This window comes from Bufo gargarizans, chromosome 1, assembly GCF_014858855.1.
Source record: "Bufo gargarizans isolate SCDJY-AF-19 chromosome 1, ASM1485885v1, whole genome shotgun sequence".
Taxonomy (NCBI): domain Eukaryota; kingdom Metazoa; phylum Chordata; class Amphibia; order Anura; family Bufonidae; genus Bufo; species Bufo gargarizans.
Window position 1 is genome coordinate 366,485,221 of NC_058080.1, and position 15,963 is coordinate 366,501,183.

General features: G+C 46.2%; 1 protein-coding gene across 1 annotated transcript in view; it reads right to left on the bottom strand.

Moving 5' to 3' along the window:
* The window catches only part of KISS1R (KISS1 receptor), a 504,797-nt gene that overhangs the window by 323,585 nt on the left and 165,249 nt on the right, over window positions 1-15,963 (bottom strand). The window contains exon 2 of the mRNA XM_044284288.1: window positions 10,192-10,316. Within this exon, the coding sequence (XP_044140223.1) occupies window positions 10,192-10,316 (125 nt within the window). The remainder of the gene's footprint in view (window positions 1-10,191; window positions 10,317-15,963) is intronic.

Below are 15,963 nucleotides of genomic sequence, written 5' to 3' on the forward strand. Positions count from 1 at the left end.
AGGGTCATTCAGAATAACTTCACACACACGCTACTGTGCATTTCCAAGTCTAATTCTGCTAGTAAATCCATACCGGTCACCCAGCGCCTAAATACTAGGCCTCAAATTTATATCCCGCTAAATCTGTCGTTACCGCTGTACTGTTGTGGCTGGGCAAGTTATTTAGTGTCCGTCAAAGCACATTTTTTGTTCTGGGTTGAAATACAATTCCCAATTTAGCAATTTCATAATTTAGTGGTTTCTGCTATATCAGAGCTATTTGAAATCTATCCCTAAAAGGGTATATAATATTCAAGGTGCACATAGGGTCATTCAGAATAACTTCACACACACGCTACTGTGCATTTCCAAGTCTAATTCTGTCACTAAATCCATACCGGTCACCCAGCGCCTAAATACTAGGCCTCAAATTTATATCCCGCTAAATCTGTCGTTACCGCTGTACTGTTGTGGCTGGGCAAGTTATTTAGTGTCCGTCAAAGCACATTTTTTGTTCTGGGTTGAAATACAATTCCAAATTTAGCAATTTCATAATTTAGTGGTTTCTGCTATATCAGAGCTATTTGAAATCTATCCCTAAAAGGGTATATAATATTCAAGGTGCACATAGGGTCATTCAGAATAACTTCACACACACGCTACTGTGCATTTCCAAGTCTAATTCTGCTAGTAAATCCATACCGGTCACCCAGCGCCTAAATACTAGGCCTCAAATTTATATCCCGCTAAATCTGTCGTTACCGCTGTACTGTTGTGGCTGGGCAAGTTATTTAGTGTCCGTCAAAGCACATTTTTTGTTCTGGGTTGAAATACAATTCCCAATTTAGCAATTTCATAATTTAGTGGTTTCTGCTATATCAGAGCTATTTGAAATCTATCCCTAAAAGGGTATATAATATTCAAGGTGCACATAGGGTCATTCAGAATAACTTCACACACACGCTACTGTGCATTTCCAAGTCTAATTCTGTCACTAAATCCATACCGGTCACCCAGCGCCTAAATACTAGGCCTCAAATTTATATCCCGCTAAATCTGTCGTTACCGCTGTACTGTTGTGGCTGGGCAAGTTATTTAGTGTCCGTCAAAGCACATTTTTTGTTCTGGGTTGAAATACAATTCCAAATTTAGCAATTTCATAATTTAGTGGTTTCTGCTATATCAGAGCTATTTGAAATCTATCCCTAAAAGGGTATATAATATTCAAGGTGCACATAGGGTCATTCAGAATAACTTCACACACACGCTACTGTGCATTTCCAAGTTTAATTCTGTCACTAAATCCATACCGGTCACCCAGCGCCTAAATACTAGGCCTCAAATTTATATCCCGCTAAATCTGTCGTTACCGCTGTACTGTTGTGGCTGGGCAAGTTATTTAGTGTCCGTCAAAGCACATTTTTTGTTCTGGGTTGAAATACAATTCCCAATTTAGCAATTTCATAATTTAGTGGTTTCTGCTATATCAGAGCTATTTGAAATCTATCCCTAAAAGGGTATATAATATTCAAGGTGCACATAGGGTCATTCAGAATAACTTCACACACACGCTACTGTGCATTTCCAAGTCTAATTCTGCTAGTAAATCCATACCGGTCACCCAGCGCCTAAATACTAGGCCTCAAATTTATATCCCGCTAAATCTGTCGTTACCGCTGTACTGTTGTGGCTGGGCAAGTTATTTAGTGTCCGTCAAAGCACATTTTTTGTTCTGGGTTGAAATACAATTCCAAATTTAGCAATTTCATAATTTAGTGGTTTCTGCTATATCAGAGCTATTTGAAATCTATCCCTAAAAGGGTATATAATATTCAAGGTGCACATAGGGTCATTCAGAATAACTTCACACACACGCTACTGTGCATTTCCAAGTCTAATTCTGTCACTAAATCCATACCGGTCACCCAGCGCCTAAATACTAGGCCTCAAATTTATATCCCGCTAAATCTGTCGTTACCGCTGTACTGTTGTGGCTGGGCAAGTTATTTAGTGTCCGTCAAAGCACATTTTTTGTTCTGGGTTGAAATACAATTCCCAATTTAGCAATTTCATAATTTAGTGGTTTCTGCTATATCAGAGCTATTTGAAATCTATCCCTAAAAGGGTATATAATATTCAAGGTGCACATAGGGTCATTCAGAATAACTTCACACACACGCTACTGTGCATTTCCAAGTCTAATTCTGCTAGTAAATCCATACCGGTCACCCAGCGCCTAAATACTAGGCCTCAAATTTATATCCCGCTAAATCTGTCGTTACCGCTGTACTGTTGTGGCTGGGCAAGTTATTTAGTGTCCGTCAAAGCACATTTTTTGTTCTGGGTTGAAATACAATTCCAAATTTAGCAATTTCATAATTTAGTGGTTTCTGCTATATCAGAGCTATTTGAAATCTATCCCTAAAAGGGTATATAATATTCAAGGTGCACATAGGGTCATTCAGAATAACTTCACACACACGCTACTGTGCATTTCCAAGTCTAATTCTGTCAGTAAATCCATACCGGTCACCCAGCGCCTAAATACTAGGCCTCAAATTTATATTCAGCTGAATTTGAATACAATACATTGGGCCAAATAATTTTTTTGTTGTTGTGGTGAACCATAACAATGAGGAAAACATCTAGTAAGGGACGCGGACGTGGACATGGTCGTGGTGGTGTTAGTGGACCCTCTGGTGCTGGGAGAGGACGTGGCCGTTCTGCCACATCCACACGTCCTAGTGTACCAACTACCTCAGGTCCCAGTAGCCGCCAGAATTTACAGCGATATATGGTGGGGCCCAATGCCGTTCTAAGGATGGTAAGGCCTGAGCAGGTACAGGCATTAGTCAATTGGGTGGCCGACAGTGGATCCAGCACGTTCACATTATCTCCCACCCAGTCTTCTGCAGAAAGCGCACAGATGGCGCCTGAAAACCAACCCCATCAGTCTGTCACATCACCCCCATGCATATCAGGGAAACTGTCTGAGCCTCAAGTTATGCAGCAGTCTCTTATGCTGTTTGAAGACTCTGCTTGCAGGGTTTCCCAAGGGCATCCACCTAGCCCTTCCCCAGCGGTGGAAGACATAGACTGCACTGACGCACAACCACTTATGTTTCCTGATGATGAGGACATGGGAATACCACCTCAGCATGTCTCTGATCATGACGAAACACAGGTGCCAACTGCTGTGTCTTTCTGCAGTGTGCAGACTGAACAGGAGGTCAGGGATCAAGACTGGGTGGAAGACGATGCAGGGGACGATGAGGTCCTAGACCCCACATGGAATGAAGGTCGTGCCACTGACTTTCACAGTTCGGAGGAAGAGACAGTGGTGAGACCGAGCCAACAGCGTAGCAAAAGAGGGAGCAGTGGGCAAAAGCAGAACACCCGCCGCCAAGAGACTCCGCCTGCTACTGACCGCTGCCATCGGGGACCGAACACCCCAAAGGCAGCTTCAAGGAGTTCCCTGGCATGGCACTTCTTCAAACAATGTTCTGACGACAAGACCCGAGTGGTTTGCACGCTGTGCCATCAGAGCCTGAAGCGAGGCATTAACGTTCCGAACCTGAGCACAACCTGCATGACCAGGCACCTGCATGCAAAGCATGAACTGCAGTGGAGTAAACACCTTAAAACCAAGGAAGTCGCTCAGGCTCCCCCTGCTACCTCTTCTGCTGCTGCCGCCTCGGCCTCTTCTGCTGCTGCCGCCTCGGCCTCTTCCTCCGCCTCTGGAGGAACGTTGGCACCTGCCGCCCAGCAAACAGGGGATGTACCACCAACACCACCACCACCTCCGTCACCAAGCGTCTCAACCATGTCACACGGCAGCGTTCAGCTCTCCATCTCACAAACATTTGAGAGAAAGCGTAAATTCCCACCTAGCCACCCTCGATCCCTGGCCCTGAATGCCAGCACTTCTAAACTACTGGCCTATGAAAAGCTGTCATTTAGGCTGGTGGACACAGACAGCTTCAAACAGCTCATGTCGCTTGCTGTCCCACAGTATGTTGTTCCCAGCCGCCACTACTTCTCCAGAGAGCCGTGCCTTCCCTGCACAACCAAGTATCCGATAAAATCAAGTGTGCACTGCGCAACGCCATCTGTAGCAAGGTCCACCTAACCACAGATACGTGGACCAGTAAGCACAGCCAGGGACGCTATATCTCCCTAACTGCACACTGGGTAAATGTAGTGGCAGCTGGGCCCCAGGCGGAGAGCTGTTTGGCGCACGTCCTTCCGCCGCCAAGGATCGCAGGGCAACATTCTTTGCCTCCTGTTGCCACCTCCTCCTTCTCGGCTTCCTCCTCCTCTTCTTCCACCTGCTCATCCAGTCAGCCACACACCTTCACCACCAACTTCAGCACAGCCCGGGGTAAACGTCAGCAGGCCATTCTGAAACTCATATGTTTGGGGGACAGGCCCCACACCGCACAGGAGTTGTGGCGGGGTATAGAACAACAGACCGACGAGTGGTTGCTGCCGGTGAGCCTCAAGCCCGGCCTGGTGGTGTGTGATAATGGGCGAAATCTCGTTGCAGCTCTGGGACTAGCCAATTTGACGCCCATCCCTTGCTTGGCGCATGTGCTGAATTTGGTGGTGCAGAAGTTCATTCACAACTACCCCGACATGTCAGAGCTGCTGCATAAAGTGCGGGCCGTCTGTTCGCGCTTCCGGCGTTCACATCCTGCGCTACAGCGTAACTTCGGCCTTCCCGCTCACCGCCTCATATGCGACGTGCCCACCAGGTGGAACTCCACCTTGCACATGCTGGACAGACTGTGCGAGCAGCAGCAGGCCATAGTGGATTTCAGCTGCAGCACGCACGGGTCAGTCGCACTACAGAACAGCACCACTTCACCACCAATGACTGGGCCTCCATGCGAGACCTGTGTGCCCTGTTGCGCTGTTTCGAGTACTCCACCAACATGGCCAGTGGCGATGACGCCGTTATCAGCGTTACAATACCACTTCTATGTCTCCTTGAGAAAACACTTAGGGCGATGATGGAAGAGGAGGTGGCCCAGGAGGAGGAGGAGGAGGAGGAGGAGGAAGAGGGGTCATTTTTAGCACTTTCAGGCCAGTCTCTTTGAAGTGACTCAGAGGGAGGTTTTTGGCAACAGCAGAGGCCAGGTACAAATGTGGCCAGCCAGGGCCCACTACTGGAGGACGAGGAGGACGAGGATGAGGAGGAGGTGGAGGAGGATGAGGATGAAGCATGGTCACAGCGGGGTGGCACCCAACGCAGCTCGGGTCCATCACTGGTGCGTGGCTGGGGGGAAAGGCAGGACGATGACGATACGCCTCCCACAGAGGACAGCTTGTCCTTACCCCTGGGCAGCCTGGCACACATGAGCGACTACATGCTGCAGTGCCTGCGCAACGACAGCAGAGTTGCCCACATTTTAACCTGTGCGGACTACTAAGTTGCCACCCTGCTGGATCCACACTACAAAGACAATGTGCCCACCTTACTTCCTGCACTGGAGCGTGATAGGAAGATGCGCGAGTACAAGCGCACGTTGGTAGACGCGCTACTGAGAGCATTCCCAAATGTCACAGGGGAACAAGTGGAAGCCCAAGGCCAAGGCAGAGGAGGAGCAAGAGGTCGCCAAGGCAGCTGTGTCACGGCCAGCTCCTCTGAGGGCAGGGTTAGCATGGCAGAGATGTGGAAAACTTTTGTCAACACGCCACAGCTAACTGCACCACCACCTGATACGCAACGTGTTAGCAGGAGGCAACATTTCACTAACATGGTGGAACAGTACGTGTGCACACCCCTCCACGTACTGACTGATGGTTCGGCCCCATTCAACTTCTGGGTCTCTAAATTGTCCACGTGGCCAGAGCTAGCCTTTTATGCCTTGGAGGTGCTGGCCTGCCCGGCGGCCAGCGTTTTGTCTGAACGTGTATTCAGCACGGCAGGGGGCGTCATTACAGACAAACGCAGCCGCCTGTCTACAGCCAATGTGGACAAGCTGACGTTCATAAAAATGAACCAGGCATGGATCCCACAGGACCTGTCCGTCCCTTGTCCAGATTAGACATTAACTACCTCCCCTTAACCATATATTATTGGACTCCAGGGCACTTCCTCATTCAATACTATTTTTATTTTCATTTTACCATTATATTGCGAGGCTACCCAAATTTGAATGAACCTCTCCTCTGTCTGGGTGCCGGGGCCTAAATATATGCCAATGGACTGTTCCAATGTTGGGTGACGTGAAGCCTGATTCTCTGCTATGACATGCAGACTAATTCTCTGCTGACATGAAGCCAGATCCTCTGTTACGGGACCTCTCTCCTCTGCCTGGGTGCTGGGCCTAAATATCTGACAATGGACTGTTGCAGTGGTGGCTGACGTGAAGCCTGATTTTCTGCTATGACATGCAGACTGATTCTCTGCTGACATGAAGCCAGATCCTCTGTTACGGGACCTCTCTCCTCTGCCTGGGTGCTGGGCCTAAATATCTGACAATGGACTGTTGCAGTGGTGGCTGACGTGAAGCCTGATTTTCTGCTATGACATGCAGACTGATTCTCTGCTGACATGAAGCCAGATTCTCTGTTACGGGACCTCTCTCCTCTGCCTGGGTGCTGGGCCTAAATATCTGACAATGGACTGTTGCAGTGGTGGCTGACGTGAAGCCTGATTTTCTGCTATGACATGCAGACTGATTCTCTGCTGACATGAAGCCAGATCCTCTGTTACGGGAACTCTCTCCTCTGCCTGGGTGCTGGGCCTAAATATCTGACAATGGACTGTTGCAGTGGTGGCTGACGTGAAGCCTGATTCTCTGCTATGACATGAAGACTGATTCTCTGCTGACATGAAGCCAGATTCTCTGTTATGGGACCTCTCTTTCCCGCCTGGGTGCCGGGGCCTAAATATATGCCAATGGACTGTTGCAGTGGTGGCTGACGTGAAGTCTGATTCTCTGCTATGACATGCAGACTGATTCTCTGCTGACATGAAGCCAGATTCTCTGTTATGGGACCTCTCTTTCCCGCCTGGGTGCCGGGGCCTAAATATATGCCAATGGACTGTTGCAGTGGTGGCTGACGTGAAGCCTGATTCTCTGCTATGATATGCACACTGATTCTCTGCTGACATGAAGACAGATTCTCTGTTACGGGACCTCTCTCCTCTGCCTGGGTGCTGGGCCTAAATATCTGACAATGGACTGTTGCAGTGGTGGCTGACGTGAAGCCTGATTCTCTGCTATGACATGCAGACTGATTCTCTGCTGACATGAAGCCAGATTCTCTGTTACGGGACCTCTCTCCTCTGCCTGGGTGCTGGGCCTAAATATCTGACAATGGACTGTTGCATTGGTGGCTGACGTGAAGCCTTATTCTCTGCTATGATATGAAGACTGATTCTCTGCTGACATGAAGCCAGATTGTCTGTTACGGGACCTCTCTCCTCTGCCTGGGTGCTGGGCCTAAATTTATGAAAATGGACTGTTGCAGTGGTGGGTGACGTGAAGCCTGATTCTCTGCTATGATATAAAGACTGATTCTCTGCTGACATGAAGCCAGATTGTCTGTTACGGGACCTCTCTCCTCTGCCTGGGTGCTGGGCCTAAATTTATGAAAATGGACTCTTACAGTGGTGGGTGACGTGAAGCCTGATTCTCTGCTATGACATGAAGACTGATTCTCTGCTGACATGAAGCCAGATTCTCTGTTACAGGACCTCTCTCCTCTGCCTGGGTGCTGGGCCTAAATTTATGACAATGGACTGTTGCAGTGGTGGCTGACGTGAAGCCTGATTTTCTGCTATGACATGCAGACTGATTCTCTGCTGACATGAAGCCAGATCCTCTGTTATGGGACCTCTCTTTCCCGCCTGGGTGCCGGGGCCTAAATATATGCCAATGGACTGTTGCAGTGGTGGCTGACGTGAAGCCTGATTTTCTGCTATGGCATGCAGACTGATTCTCTGCTGACATGAAGCCAGATTCTCTGTTATGGGACCTCTCTTTCCCGCCTGGGTGCCGGGGCCTAAATATATGCCAATGGACTGTTGCAGTGGTGGCTGACGTGAAGCCTGATTCTCTGCTATGATATGCAGACTGATTCTCTGCTGACATGAAGACAGATTCTCTGTTACGGGACCTCTCTCCTCTGCCTGGGTGCTGGGCCTAAATATCTGACAATGGACTGTTGCAGTGGTGGCTGACGTGAAGCCTGATTCTCTGCTATGACATGCAGACTGATTCTCTGCTGACATGAAGCCAGATTCTCTGTTACGGGACCTCTCTCCTCTGCCTGGGTGCTGGGCCTAAATATCTGACAATGGACTGTTGCATTGGTGGCTGACGTGAAGCCTGATTCTCTGCTATGACATGAAGCCTGATTCTCTGCTATGACATGCAGACTAATTCTCTGCTGACATGAAGCCAGATTCTCTGTTACGGGACCTCTCTCCTCTGCCTGGGTGCTGGGCCTAAATTTATGACAATGGACTGTTGCAGTGGTGGCTGACGTGAAGCCTGATTTTCTGCTATGACATGCAGACTGATTCTCTGCTGACATGAAGCCAGATCCTCTGTTACGGGACCTCTCTCCTCTGCCTGGGTGCTGGGCCTAAATATCTGACAATGGACTGTTGCATTGGTGGCTGACGTGAAACCTGATTCTCTGCTATGACATGCAGACTAATTCTCTGCTGACAAGAAGCCAGATTCTCTGTTACGGGACCTCTCTCCTCTGCCTGGGTGCTGGGCCTAAATATCTGACAATGGACTGTTGCAGTGGTGGCTGACGTGAAGCCTGATTTTCTGCTATGAGATGCAGACTGATTCTCTGCTGACATGAAGCCAGATTGTCTGTTATGGGACCTCTCTCCTCTGCCTGGGTGCTGGGCCTAAATTTATGACAATGGACTGTTGCAGTGGTGGCTGACGTGAAGCCTGATTCTCTGCTATGACATGCAGACTAATTCTCTGCTGACATGAAGCCAGATTGTCTGTTACGGGACCTCTCTCCTCTGCCTGGGTGCTGGGCCTAAATTTATGACAATGGACTGTTGCAGTGGTGGCTGACGTGAAGCCTGATTCTCTGCTATGACATGCAGACTGATTCTCTGCTGACATGAAGACAGATTCTCTGTTACGGGACCTCTCTCCTCTGCCTGGGTGCCGGGGCCTAAATATCTGAGAATGGACTGTTCCAGTGGTGGGTGACGTGAAGCCAGATTCTCTGCTATGGGACCTCTGTCCAATTGATTTTGGTTAATTTTTATTTATTTAATTTTTATTTTAATTCATTGCCCTATCCAAATTTGTTTGCAGGGGATTTACCTACATGTTGCTGCCTTTTGCAGCCCTCTAGCCCTTTCCTGGGCTGTTTTACAGCCTTTTTAGTGGCGAAAAGTTCGGGTCCCCATTGACTTCAATGGGGTTCGGGTTCGGGACGAAGTTCGGATCGGGTTCGGAACCCGAACCCGAACATTTTCGGGAAGTTCGGCCGAACTTCTCGAACCCGAACATCCATGTGTCCGCTCAACTCTAGTACTGATGTATGCAGCCAGCGACCGCATATTCCCTCTTTAATTCAACTGCTGTGGCCCGCACTTCACCTCTTAATCCCCTTCTCCACAGACAACTGGAGGAAGAAGACAGAAAGATGTTAGCTATTGATGGGCATTTTTCGGGGCAGTATATCGTGCAACACTGTGTTGCTTCTGCTGGGATGATATTTTGCACTATGGTATTGTTGACCCCACCTACTTATGTTGCCCTCCTTCTCTTAATTTAGACCTGCCTACAAAATGGGTCCAGTTTTAGTTTTTTTTTCTAGGGTCTCTATAAGTTCCCAGTCCGCCCCTGGGTTAATATAAAAAATAATGAGGGTCAGAATAGCATTGAAAGTATTGAAACACAAGAATAACCCTAGCCGTCTTCACAGGCAGCGATGCCTTGTACTGTGAAGATAGATATGCCTTAGCAAAGCTCAGGGACATTTCAGGCCAAAGATTTCTATCACTGTTCCTACACATTAGAAGGAAACATAAAAGGACACTTATAGTTTTGCAGCTGCACTTAGACAAACTCGTGACATATTCCCTTTAAAACTGGAAAATACAGTACTAAGCAGGAGAGCATTGCATGACATACAGTGATCATGTTCTGTTCAAGGGAAAATAAAGAATAAACATCCAAACACAGACTTAAAATGATTGACTTAAACACTTACCTGTTGGATATAGTTAACAAACTTGCACATGAATTCCCCGAATATCCACCCAGGAAGAGAATATAAAGCAGCAGTGATAGGTACACAACACACCAAAAATATTATATCAGTGGTGGCCAGGTTAGCTGTAAAGAATAGAAAAGAGGTAAATGACCTTTTTCTTTTTTTTAAATCACACAATTAAATCAAGTATTTGGATTAAGTAAAAGAGCTAAGGGTTTATTCACACATCAGTGGGGTCATTTATCAAACTGCTTTAAAGTAGGACTGGCTTATTTGCCCATAGTTACCAATCAGATTCCACCTTTCATTTTGGACAGCTCCTTTGGAAAATTAAAGGCGCAATCTGATTGGTTGCTATGGGCAACTAAGCCAGTGCTACTTTACACCAGTTTGAGAAATGACCCCCACTATGTCTATGTTTTCCATAGACAGCACATGTATTCATTGATTTTATTATGTTTATTTACAGATATAGTGATTTTCTTGGGTCAGTGAAAAACCATGGAGATATACTATTTTTGCACCTGCACCCCTGATGCAACATACTGTAGATGGCATTCATGTTCTGTCAGTGCTTCACCGACCATATGGTAGGAGATGCTCTGGAAACTCATTTTCAGCTGAGCAGTGTCCGTAGAATATGGATGGACACACAGACCGAAAAGATTCCTCACAGACATCTTCAGGAATGAACGACTGACTCGTGAGATCCTGGTCTTCCTTACTTTCAGAGGTGGGCCCTCCAAACTGGGAGAATATAGGGGAAAGTTTAAAGTTTGTTTCACATAATTTCAACTACACTGTCGTACAATTTAATATTTTGCACAAAATATATGTGACACCAATATGGTTACATAGGAGAGGACTTAGAGCCTCCTCTGACTGCCCACGCTGTGGTGATTCCGAGGCAGATCATTTACATCTGTTTTGGGACTGCCCAATGGTGAGCAGGTATTGGAGACTGGTCCAAACTAACCTGGCTTGTAAACTTAACATTGACGTTCCTTTGTCCCCCAGGATATGGGTCCTGGGAGACTTATCGGAGGTCAATTATCAGCCTATAAAATGCCGACTGCTGATTAAGGTGATGTTTTTAGCTAGGCTTCTCATCTCTAGATCATGGTTTTGCTCCTCGGCTCCAGACTGTAATAACTGGTTGGGTTTGGTTGCGAAAGTGAAAAGCTATGAGAAGATTTTGTACAAACAAAGAGGATCCTACTTAAAGTGGGGCAAACTGTGGAAGGATTGGGACACGGTTAATTAAAAAGGACTCTTTTCTTTTTTTTCTTTTTTTTTCTCCTGCAAGGTGGCGGGGGTGGGGGGGGGGGGGTTGGTGGGGTGGGCTGGGGAAGATCTTATTAGTCTGGTCTTTTCTATATAAATTCTAATTGGTGAAGAATGTGAAGTTATACCTGAGCACTGGAGTATCTCTAGGAATACTGGAGGATGGCAGGACCTACCGGCATTACCGGCATTAAATAATGGTAAAATTTTTGACATATCCATAATATTGTGCGGTTTATGGGCAGGGGTCCGGGACTCGGGACTTCAGGGGGGCCGGGCATCGGGTGCGACCCGAGACGCGGCTCTTCCTGTCAGACATGAGGTTGGGCTGCGGACAGTGATACGACACATGTGTGGCATGGGTGCTACTATGTGTTCTCTTAATGGGACAGAGTCAGTCTTTGGTTGTGTCTTTGTCCACATTTTCTTTAATTGCCGGTGACTGTCGAGTGATACTCGATCCGAGTCCTTTGGCATACGAGACACTAATGTGAATATATGTGAGGTACGGATAAACAGGGCATTAATACTCAATTTTAATTATATGGGGGTGAGGCAGCAAAATATGCGAGTGGTTTTTTTCACCATTGCGATAGAAGACTGCTGGACCCCCTCTCTTGCTCTACGAAATGTTTGCGATCAAAGATCGCCGTAAGCCCGCTACGTATAGTTTATGTGAGTACCAGGTGACTGGTCACATGATTGTTAATCCTGCCGATCGTGCTCACCCATGTTTGGAGGAGGGCGTACGTGGTGCTCGTTCGCTGCCTGGCGGCCGTCTGGGCTGCGGGCCTCTGATCTCTGCCCCTTATAGATAATACTATGCTAAATTAGATGCTTTGTGTATCCGCTTTATTAAGCTTTGGATGCTGGGTGAATCCTGCTTTCTCCCCCAGTATGTGAGATCTCCACTTGATTTTTAATATCCACACAATTATGGGCACTCGTATGAAATTATTGTTAATCATGCTCACAAATCAGAATTGACGGACTTATGGATTTTATAATACCACAGATGTAATATTGATATGAATTTTTGTATTATAATTAATAAAATATTCAAAGGAAAAAAAAAAGGAATGAACGACTGACCATCTTGTCACGGATGTCATCATTAAGGCTAATTTGACATATCCTAGCTGCCAATGGCTGTCCAATTTTGAAGTACATATATAAGTGCGGGACATGAACATGTGGAGTCACTGTGGTTGTCTCATTATAGAAAATGGGGGCATATCGCTAGGATATTCCCCCATTTTCTTGTAGGTGCAGGTCCCACCACTGGAACCTATATATCGAGAATGGAGCCCTGCAGGGTGGTGGCTGGAGGACTCCAGTCTGGCCACCTCCAAGCCGGCTCCCCATAGACGTGAATGGGAGCGCACCGGCATGACCAGCCACCGCTCCCAGGAGGGAGTTGCAGACAGTGATGAGGAGAAACCAAATCTATTAAATATTTTTTCTCTCCACTGTATTCACTGAGGAAAATAAACTGTCATATGAAATACAAAATGTGAATTCCCTATTAAAAGTGCCCTGTTTGACCCAGGAAGAAGTACAGCGGCAGTCTTAAAAAGATTATAAAATAGACAAGTCACCGGAACCAGATGACATATACCCCATAGTCTAACAAAATTTTGTAATGTCATAGCCAGACCTTTATATCTGATAATTAAGGACTCCACAGGATTGGCGCATAGAAAATGTGGTGTCAATACGCAAAAAGGGTCCAAAAACAGAGCCCGGTAAGTTTAACATCTGTCGTGGGTAAACTGTTTGAAGGTTTTCTAAGAGATGCTATCTTGGAGAACTTCAATGAAAATAAGCAAATAACACCATATCAGCATGGCTTCATGAGGGATCGGTCATGTCAAACTTATTTAATCAGTTTCTATGAGGAGGTAAGCTCTAGACTTGACCGTGGCGAATCAATGGATGTTGTATACGTATCTTGACTTCTCCAAAGCATTTGATACTGTACAACATAAAAGGTTAGCATATGAGAAAAACTTGGACTGGGAGAAAATGTCTGCATGTGGGAAAGTAACTCCCTCAGTGATAGAAAACAGAGGTTGGTTATTAATAGTACACACTCAGATTGGGTCACTGTCACTAGTGGAGTACCTCAGGGGTCAGAAATGGGCCCTATTCTCTTAAATATATTTATTAATAATCTTATAGAAGGCTTGCACAGTAAAATATACATTTTTGCAGAACTGTGTAATTAACACGGAAGAGGACAGTATACTGCTACAGACAGATCTGGATAGATTGGAGCTTGGGCAGAGAAGTGTCAGATGAGGTTTAACAATGACAAATATAAGGTTATGCACATGGGAAGGGATAATGCAAGTCCCCTGTACATACTAAATGGTAAAAAAATGGGTAACACTGACATGCAAAAGGACTTAGGAATTTTAGTAAACAGCAAACCAAGGCCTCATGCACACGACATGTGCGGTCTGCAAAATGGGGTTCCGTTGTTCCGTGTGTCTTCCATTTTTTTTGAGGACCGCAAAATAACAAGGAATGTAAAAATAAAAAGGGGAGATATACAGGTATATGTGCTGGTCACCTGAGGTTTGTTTGGTGGCCATTTTCTGTAGTCTTTACAAGGTACAGAGGTGCGTTTGGTTGCTTGGCTTTGCTGTTCTTGGCTTTTTCCTTGTTGCGTCTTGGTTTCACCATGGCGGATGACTCTGAGGAAGAAGTTGTACTGCACTGGCTAGTTTCTCGGCGATGGGGACAGCACTCCCTTTTGTTGGAACGAGGACCCGAGTAGAAGGCGGAGATTTAGGGTCCATCCGATTCTTTCCCAACGCTACCGCAAAGGACACTTTCATACCTTCTACCAAGATCTTCGCCAGCATCATGAGAAGTTTTTGGCGTTCTGTTGGATGTCAGTGTCTGCATTTGATTGCTTGCTGTTGTCTCTACGTACTGTCCTTACCTTCATGGACACCAATGTGAGGCGCAGCATTACTCCTGAGGAAAGGCTCATCGTGACGTTGAGGTAAGCTATATCTTTTATTCATAGTTCAAACAGTAATGTGCATGGCTTATGTCATCAGTAACATGTTTCTGGAAATGGCTGGTGTTAGACATGTGTTAAGTTTTATAGAAGTTACCTTTCTTGGTCCATAATATGTTTGCCCAATTGTCAAATATATTTTTGATGTTAAATCCCTGACACATAACATGGCCAGATTAAAGGTAGTTGTGTATTTTAAAATGGTTAACTATTTGTGTTTGGCTAATGTCATCATCATGCAGAGTGTTCACATCATCCTTGAAGTTGCCCATACATTCTGCATGGAAATGGTGTAAACACAGTTGCTGTAGCATAGCTGTTGTGAGTAGTGCCCACACCGTAATTTCTGAAAGTGTTTTTTTCAGTTGTACCCATATGTCTCATATCAAACATTAGATGAATTATGTATTGTTTGTTACCTTTTTTTAGCTGCTTACTGATATTTTATTTTTCTGTATTTTTCAAGAGATTCCTTGCAACTGGGAACTCATTTGCATCCCTGCATTTTGAGTTTCTTTTGGGAACCTCAACCATTTCTCGGATTGTGCGTCACACTTGCCATGTCATCTGGCATCAACTCCGAGAGACGGTGATGCCACAGCGAAAGACGTACAATTGGGTTCGGATCGCTGAGGGCTGCAATCTTTCAGCGCAGTTTTCCAACTGCATCGGGGCAATGGATAGCAAGCACATCCGTGTGAAGAAGCCTCCTCACTCAGGATCCCGATTCTGCAATTTTAAGCAATATTTTTCGGTAGTGTTTATGGCTGTTGCTGACAGTAACTACCAGTTTATAATGGTTGATATCGGGGCCTATGGAAGCACAGCAGATGCTCGCATCTTTAGTGCTTGTAGAATAGGTGAGCGGCTTCGTGCCAACCAGATTGCCCTGCCCGAGTCCAGAAGACATTGTGACGGATGAAGGGTTTGCATTGACTGACTATGTTATGCGGCCCTTCCCAAAGCGTGGTTTGGATGTCAGGAGGCGTATTTTCAACTACCAGTTGACTCGTGCCCATCGGTATGTTGAGTGCTCTTTTGGGATACTCTCTAGCAAGTGGAGGGTGTTTTTGCCATCCATATAGATGAATCCGGAGAATGCTACCCTGGTGATTCAAGCTTGTGTTGTTCTACACAACTTCACCTGGATTCACGAGGCTTCCTCTTCTGTTTACATGGAAGATTTTCCGACGTCACCAGGTTTGGGTTTGGATAGGACCCTGCATAGACGACCTGGGACTGCAAGCATTGCAGTTCGGGAATTCTATGCAGACTACTTTTTCAGCCCAGAGGGGTCCTTGCCATGGCAGAGGGATGCTATTCGTGGCAGTGTTTAATTTCTTTTGTGCTCGATAGTTGTTGTTTTTATTCTAGACATTGAGTGTAGGGACCCCTTGAAGTGGGCTTGCGGGCTAAGGTTTTTGGAACCTTAAATTAGGAATAGTCAATATAAT